Below are 9,282 nucleotides of genomic sequence, written 5' to 3'. Positions count from 1 at the left end.
CCCCTTACCCTCAGCTCACCATCCATCCCTTAGTTATCATATTGATGCATTTATACTCATTGTGTTCATCATTGTTCTGTTTACATGCCTTTCATTTTTCTTTTTATTATTGTAAGCTTCCTGGAGTAGCCTTACTGTGAGATAGGCAGCAAATAAATTTAACAAACAAATAAACAAACACACATCTTCAAGTATTTTAAATGGATGGTATCAAATGCAGGTGTTTATACCGTAAACTAACATCACTTAGTTCTTTGGGGCAAACGTAGCCTCAATTTCCATTTCTGTGTAAACTAGAGTATTGTCCCTGCTGATATTTTCCCTGATATGGTGAATGAAATGTATGGAAAAAATGCTTTCACTATAGCTCTATAGAGTTCAAACAACCCACTAAGTATATGTAGGTTGTGACATAAAGAAGGCACAAAAGTACTCAATCCCATGTTCTCTGTGTCTTATACAACATGTGTCAGTCATGCATTAGTAATATTATTTTTACTTTTCAACTGAAATTCATAATCAGGTCTAGACTTGCCATAAGCAAGATTAAACCAAAGTCATCAAACAGAAGTACATGATTTTCTATATGTCACAAGCCATCTGTGCTGTTTGTGTTCTTCGCCCTGTATGACTTTGATAAATTAATAACTATTCCATTATAAAGCTGATGTAGCAAAGATGAAATACAGAAAAAATGATCAGGAATTTTTCTGGTGATCTTTGCTCACCAATTCAGCTGATAGAGAATAAACTCTTTCTACTTTACATAAACGACCTTTATAATAAGCAGCTATTATAAGCAGCTATTATAAGCAGCTGTGTCCTCTTGCCGACGATCTAAAACTATTTAACACCACAGATAATTCTACTACCCTACAAAACAACCTAGATTATGTATCTGAATGGTCAAACAATTGGCAGCGCTAAATCTCTGCCAACAAATGCTCAGTCCTATACATTGGCAATAAAAATCAGAATATCAAATACAAGCTGGGCAGAAACGATCTAAAAGATGAGCCACACTCTGTCAAAGATCTAGGAGTACTCATTTCAAAAGATCTAAGCCCCAGAGCTCATTGTAACATCATTGCCAAAAAGGTATTCAGAGTTGTCAACCTTATTTTACGAAGTTTTCTCTCCGGTAACACTATACTGCTAACTAGAGTATACAAAACCTTTGCCAGACCTATCCTTGAATACTTCACCTGTCTGGAACCCACACTGTGTTTCGAACATTAAAACATTAGAGAAGGTCCAGAGATATTTTACAAGAAGAGTACTAAACTCCTCTGCTTGCAATAAAATTCCTTATACCACCAGACTTGAAATTTTAGACCTGGATAACCTTGAACTACGCTATGTTCCGACCTAATCTTAGTACACAAGATTATCTGCCATAACGTCTTACCTGTTAGCGACTACTTTAACTTCAACTGCAATAACACAAGGGTTATAAATAGATACAAACTAAATGTAATCCTCTCTAATCTTGACAACAGAAAATACTGACTTCAGCAATAGAGTAGGTAATGTCTGGAAAACTCTACCTGATCCTGTGGTTAGTTCCTCTAACCTCCATACCTTTTACCTTAAATTGTCTAATGTGGACCTTACACATTTCTTAAAGAGGTCCCTAAGGGGATATGCATAAGCGCACCAGCCCTGTCCTACTGTCCCCATTTATATGTACCCATTTTATGTGTTTTTGACTATGTTTTGCTTACTTATATTCATTTATTTGTGCCATTTTTATGTGTCCATGTCAATGTCTAGACTTATGCTTGTTTCCTTCTACTTGTAATATAAAATAAATAAATAAATAAATATAATAATTATTGATAAAAATAAAAAATGGCCCCAAACACCCTATGGGCTTCCAGGACTGAAAGTGAATTTCAATCTTACCTCTTCGGTCTTTGGCTCCATAGTACTGGCTCTGAAATTTAGCATATATGAAGATGTAAAAATAACAAGATCATGTTGCTTACATTCACCAAGTATGTCCTATTCAATTTATGGTGGACAAAAAATAACTCCTATTATCTGAACTCAAATCATTTCACGCTATTTTTAGGAGGTTCATCTATACAATGTAATTGCTTATATTAAAATGCCTAAAATCAGAAAAGGAGGGATCAAATAATCAGAAATAAAAGAAAATAGATGCATGGAATGCAATAAGGATGGTAGGGATGGCAATCTCACTTTTCTAGTGCAAACCTGCATTTTTATTAAAGGCATATTTTGGCAGGCCTCAAAAATACATTGTGCTCAGTAAAAATGAAAAATCCCCATGCTGATAAGTAAAAGTTAAACACAGAATAATTCATCCCTTTATTATTACACAAATAATAAAAAGTATACAGGAATTAAAATGGAATGCATGCCTGAAAACAATCCATTTTGATGCAACTACAATATGGTATGGTGTGTTCCATAAAGATTTGCAGCTGGCTTATTAACATGGTATGTACCTTTTTCCACATATTCAACATATCTGCAATTAGTTTTAATGCAATGATTTACATAGTAATTCTACTAAAAGAAAGCAGGACAGATTTTCAGTTTCTGCATCTGTGATTCTATAAAAAAGAAATAATGAATACATAATTTTAACCACATAAAATGGAAAAGCTACTTTTATAAATGGATGCTATCATAAAGCTATAAAGGTGTTTGAAAATAATTATACTCCCAATTTTATTCAATACATCTTACCAAGTATTTTGACATGAAAATCTAAGCAGTCCTATATTTCCAGATACATTAATAATGAGCCAAAGCTCTTTTTTCTTGCAGTTAATTATTTGGCATTTTTATATTTGCTAAAGAATTTTAAACTGAGTCATCAAACTCTATCAAGTTAATTATTTGCTACTATCACAATAATTTGTCTAAAACAACAGAGGTAGCAAAAGTGAGAGACTTCCAATCACCTGAGAACCAGTAATGCAATTAAATATTATAAAGCTTTCTCTGCTAAAACACATTAATGTAATGCACTCTTTTTCAATCTGTTGTTCTATAGTTATAATGGAATGTTTTCCCACTACTTCAAGTCAGAATGGGTATGCTGGTTGGGAATTCTAAACTATAGTCTAACACAGCAGCCTCCAACCTTTTGGGCACCAGGGACCAGTTCCACAGAGAGAGGTTTTTCCGCGGACTGGAGGAGGTATGCTGCCTGCATCCTTCACTTGTTTGTGTAGCCCAATTTCTGGCATGCTGCAGCACAGTGCTGGTCCACAGACTAGGGGTTGGGGACCCCTAGTCTAACACATTTAGAAAGTCCCTAATTGTAGAAAGCTGAAATAATCCTTTCTCTGTTTTTAGAATTACCGTTGATTTGCCAGGGTATTGTATTTTCAAAAATAGTTATGTTTCCTGCATGGAGAGAAAAAGATTTTGCCCATCTATGCATTACATTTTGCGAATAACTTTTATACAAAACTATTTATTTGATTTATTTTTAAGGAAAATTGGAGACTTAAAAACTAGAAACTCTGCTCAAAGCTACAAACGATTGATTCAAAATGGGACACTAGATATTTATTTATTTTCCAAGGAGAAAAAACAAGTAATGTAACAACTGAAATAAATGTAAAATGAAGGAATACCTAAGCAATGCGAAAATATGCTGAGTTGGTTTAAAGTGAATTGGAAGCACTATTCAGTATCTGTAACAAGGATCTAGTTTTACTGGACCCTTAGATTACAAAAAGAATAAAGCAAGTCTCTTTGTTGTCTAGGAATGGATATACTGATCAGAAAAGGAAGTTGATTTGCTAACAGCATCCTAGCCAAAGTAGGTGTTTAAAAATATTCACTTGTACATTTGGCAACAATCATCTAACAAAAATGTCTGGCTGTATAAACTTGATTTATATTTATCAGAAGTAGTAGTAAAATTTTTATCGTTCATAAGACTATTTTGAAGTAGATAGTTTCAACATTTTTCTATTGATTTAAAAAGGAACAAAACAGGATCCCAAAGTAGTTATGTTAATTACTTTGAAAAAGCATCAGACTTCCTATCACCAGCCTATAATTCTCTAACATAAATTATGTCATGAAGTTTTAGAAACTCTGCAATGCAATATTTTAAAAAATTATATGAATGGCAAGATAAGCTCTTTTATAAGGATCATAACATGAAATTAAGAAAATACACTAGGAAATAAAGAGTCATTATCAAGTTCATTTGTCTTAGAGACAACCATTTTTATTAAAAATTATTGAATATCAGTTATCAGAGGATAAAAGAATGGCTTTTGTTGCAATTTGCTACAAATTCTCATGTACAAGCCAGCTTTATGTTTTTTATGGAAGATGTTTTTTATGGAAGATGTTTTTTATGGAAGATGTTTTGTAAATAGAGACACTTTCTTCTAGAATAGAGAATAATATCACAGTTTAATTTATCTTTTAAAGACTGCAAATAAGGAAAAAATATGTTTTGAAAATTACCATATCCCATTTTTCTAAGCCTTCCTCAATGAAATATAATATATATATATATATATTTGGCACAAAGAACTTCAGTACACTTTGGAGGAAATTCACTGCATGAAAACAGTTTCTTAATACCAAACATAACATTATTTACAGCAAACACCAAACAAACAAGTAAAAAAACAAACCAAAAAACCCCTCATTGTCACATTCTTAATCAAAAATGTTTAGGCAGGTCATTTTTTTTCTCATTTATATCATATACGCTAAATGATTTCCAAATAAATACTTTCAAATAAATACTTTTTCCGTCAATTCCTTTTGAAAATTTAAATTGTTTTGTAAATAAGGGATTTTTAAAAACATTTATTCCTCCTACCTTGATTTTAAGATATTTTTGAAACAAAATTCCATTGAAGTGTCAATTGTAATTGAAATATGCAGCATAAAAATAAAAGCTGAATGTATTTAAGGCAATGTGAAAACAGTTACTAGTATGGATTATGAAATATTATTTCTTTGGGTGATATAATAGATAAAAATGGGAAATAGAAAAGAGAATGAATGTGAAATAGAAAGGAGTTTTATTTTTAAAATTACATGAAATATTACATATTTTTCTCTGTAAGGATGCAACTTACCTTAGTTTTCCAAAATTTCTATGGAAATAGAAGTAAGGTTGAGCTCAGTATATCTGAGAATTTAGAAACAGAGAAATGGGAAGCCTTGTGATATATAAAATATGTTAAGCATGTGAAACCATCAACCCTTTTGGACTGAGTTGTAAAACTCAATCCAGGTTAAAGATACTAAATGTTTTTCAGGGAATGGCAAAAGTGCCCATCCCACGATAATTCCTTTACCAACTTATTAATTACTCAAAATGTAATGAAAATGAAATTAAGGGATGGAAAATAATCTTTTGAAAAATATTGTTTATACTAGAAAATATATGAAATATTATGAAAAACTTCTTAATAGTGTACACAAGATTCAGAAAGTAGAATTCTACTTTCAAAAATCTGTTCAGCCATGCTTCCAAACATTTCATTGGCAAAAGGGAACTTTTGCAAAATTATTAAGTAAAGCTTTTTGACATTTTTAAAATCTGCTCTGAATAAATTACGTGCAAACATTTTTTGTTTTCTTTTTCTAGAAAAAAGAAAATATATACCAAGCCTTCCAGGGAAGTGTGTGCAGTTATTGATATACACAACTATAATAGATTCTTTTGCTCCTTCAATACTATCAGAACATAAATCACCTAAACTATCTGCACTATTCTTATAAAAGTACAGAGAACAGCAATGTACTTACGTAATCTCAGCGAAGAAAAAAATTCACACTTAATCATAGCTGAATGCATAATAGGCTTTGCTTCTCTTATAATGTTAAGAAATCTTCATTAACCAATAAGGAGGTTTTTTTTGGGAGGGAGGAGACATCTTTGCATATTTACAAGTTTAACATATATTACAAAGCTTGGATACATAAATTAAGTATAGTGCAAGACCTTTGAAATGTTCTTTCTATTAACAGATCAGAATGTACACATTACTAAAAGAAATAATTTTCTTTATGGAACACCCAAAAAATGAAATCCACACATTCTCAAGTTTAACCTTAAAAAGGGTATCCTTACCTGCAACATCTAGTAGTACAAATAGCAATTCTCTAGTATATCTAATTTACTGCTAAATGTTTTCTGTTAGACATCTATGAATCAAAAGAGTTATAAGTAGCCTTATAAATTGTGCAAATTACTAGCAAAGTAAGAAGTATTACTCTGTAAAGTACATACAAGCCAAATAAAAACTATTTGCCACATTCAAACAGCACTATTTGAGTCTGAAATTCTTTTTCTGGAAAATGCAGCTATGCAGCCAGAAATATTGGGAACATATACCGCAGGTGACTGTGTATTAAATTACAAAAGACACCCTATGAATTAAACAAACATAATTGACTGCCTGAGTCACTCTGTCATAGTCTAAACTGTGTTTTCCACAGATATTAGCCATGAATTTTATATATTATTATAATGCCTATTTTCTATACAGCAAACTAGATACTGACTATCTCCACTGAAAATTTTGGATTATCTAACAGTAAATAACTGTGTTCAAAACTTTGAAATATAACATTAAAAAAATTATACATAAATTTACCAGATTAAATATTTTTATTCATCTGTGTTATCTATTATTAATAAGTATCACCAACTATATACTGTCCAGATCATTTTTTTATGGAGTTGATTCAATAATATATTGTATACATTTGAGTTAAAATGTATTGTTCTGACACTATTGTCTTCATTCTTTTTTCACTGACCAACTTTATATTGAATGAAAAATAATTTCCAAATAATTTCCTGAGTATTTCTTATAAGCAAATAAATATTAGCTAGATTTAGCACTCCATTTTAAAAAATCCTAAGATTTGATAAGAAATTAGAAAATATCATACACTGGATGAGTGAAACATGTTCACAGAACTATTCTTATAAGTGATATGGGGGGATTAAATTTCATTAGAAATGATTTTTCTCTTAAATATCAATCTTTTTATAAAACCTTAAAAGCAAAATGGAAGTACGACAGTCTCTCTTACACTTCTGTATTGTATCTTACTTTCTGTTTAATACTATTCCAAACAAAGTGCAGATACCATGTTAAGTTAAAACCTTACACCATGATTTACAGTGCTGTGTCATGCCAACTTTGGTTTGCCACTGGCATCTCTTGCTGTGGCTCTTTGGTCTTCACCCCATGTATTAAATGGAAGAGCATCTGCTTTGCTTTCTTGGTATGAGTCAGTTTACCTGGGTGGAAGATTGCAAGCACACTAGATGTCTACCTCCATTATGCAAATGTTTATTTCACGTTGATATGAATGGGAAAGCTATATATACATTTAAGGGAAGCAACACTGTTGTTCATATTTTATGTTTTTAGCTTTTAATCTATTACCCCAATCAAAATGTCTACAGCAAATCTTAAAACAATTGTTTTACTTGTGGCATTATAATGGGATGTATTCAGTGTTGTTGTTCAACTGACAGAAGGTTCTTTGAGTTTTTAAAAGCTTTTATTAGCAGAAAAGGGCGGGGATGAGAGCCACAAGGAGAAGCAACATAGCACACTTGATTCCTTTTATTGGATCATGAACCTCTCATCAGCAGAAGATCAGCAGTGGATATAGCCCATATCACTGCATCTAGGGTGGGAGTAAAAATCATATTGTTATACTTCAATACATATTTAGTTCCTATTTATTGTTAAGTATAATACTGCACTTAATATCACAAATGTATAAAAATATGGCAGATAGTGTCATAACGATATTTAAAGTGAATATCTTAAAAAAACCAATTATTTATTATATAAATATATATAGAGTCACATACACATACGCGCACATACATATATATTTATAATAAAATATTCCTGATGTAATAAATGTTATTTTTGTAGAAACTATTATAGCTGTTTTCACTTCATTATAATTTTTCATACAGCTCCAAATAATGTTATAACATAAAATGTGATATAACAATAAGGTATTAGATAATAAATATTACAAATCTTATCAAATATGGAAGTTTTAAAAACAAAAAAAACCTAAAACTTTAAACCATACTAAAGATACAAATAGATCACATAAACCCTATTTAGGTTTTTTTTTTAAATTTAGGCAGCAATATTTTTTAAAAGGGCATACATCTAAATATTTTTTTTAATTCCCCAAAGTGCCGAAATAGTTTTCAGACAAATGTGCATATTAAGCTGGAATGTAAGCTGAGAGAAAAGGGCAAATAGTTTGTTCTCCCTGAATTGCACATTCTTTTGCTATTATAATGTGTGAATGGCAATTTATAAAGTTCATTTGGATATACAATCCCTAATGATGTGGTAGTAGTAGCTTTACATACTCCATATTGCACACTCTTTTGTAAAGCTGCAATACAATCATTACTCCAATCACTGGCATCACCATATCCCTCAGTCAACCCCTGTAATATCACTTTCTTGGATACAATTACAAAGCTGTCTCCTTTAAATCATTCAGATTTGGCATTCGAGATCGGTTTGTTCGATTATACGTATGCCCATTTTGGCCACTTTTCGAAGCTATCTGATCTGAATATGATGATGTCTCACTGGCACTTCTGTTCCCTGGGGAAACATGCCAGCTTGGTTCCATCTGGCTTGGGATCTGGAGGGCTGCTCTGCCTTTTGATTGAGATTCTTGGCGTAGGTTGTTGCTGCTGGTAGTGGAAGCTTGACTCATAGGATGAATTCGAACTTCAGAAAAAGAGGTTTTAGCTGGCTGATTTGGTAAAGGCTGGAATCGGGCTTCAGAAGGAACTGAATGGTTTGAGGAGGTGGAAGAAAGATGTAACAGCTTGCGTAAAGATTTTAGAGGCTGACTCTGAAAGACAGAATGTAGAAAATGATGGGTGTCTCTTGTTATTTATTTCCCTCCAGCCCTTGGTTTCCCTCCTTCTTAGTTTCCTTATTTTTGTTAAGTGTTTTGCATATTGACATTGCACATTAGACTGTCAATTATTCAATAAATTGGCTTGAAATCTTTAAGCGGTCATGGACAATAGGGGTTCTTAGAATTCACTAAAAGGGGAAGTAGAGAAACTGTCAGATCCCATAGATCCTATCAGGATGCTGCTATTCTAATAGGGAAGGGGCCCACCTGCATTCTTTAGTTTATAGCCTTTTCCTTGATGTCTATGTATCCTGTACTTTGATTTTCCTTCTTGGGAATGTAGGGCGGAGGGGGGGGGGGAGGAGAGCCATCTGTTTTGTCTCAGTT

General features: G+C 32.2%; 1 protein-coding gene across 3 annotated transcripts in view; it reads right to left on the bottom strand.

Annotated features, from left to right (window-relative positions):
- Nucleotides 1–2,321: 2,321 nt before the first annotated feature.
- CDKL5 (cyclin dependent kinase like 5) overlaps nucleotides 2,322–9,282 on the bottom strand; it is a 78,326-nt gene continuing 71,365 nt past the window's right edge. For all 3 annotated transcript variants that reach the window (XM_087726346.1, XM_087726348.1, XM_087726347.1), the window contains one exon: nucleotides 2,322–8,886. In XM_087726346.1, coding sequence (XP_087582472.1) covers nucleotides 8,494–8,886 — 393 coding nt within the window. In that variant the 3' untranslated portion in view covers nucleotides 2,322–8,493. The remainder of the gene's footprint in view (nucleotides 8,887–9,282) is intronic.

Source organism: Thamnophis sirtalis, unplaced genomic scaffold, assembly GCF_051295495.1.
Source record: "Thamnophis sirtalis isolate CommonGarterSnake01/CBP01778 unplaced genomic scaffold, rThaSir2_p1.2 scaffold_12, whole genome shotgun sequence".
NCBI lineage: Eukaryota > Metazoa > Chordata > Lepidosauria > Squamata > Natricidae > Thamnophis > Thamnophis sirtalis.
Note: the sequence above shows the minus strand (reverse complement) of the source record. Positions and strands in the feature narration are given on the sequence as shown.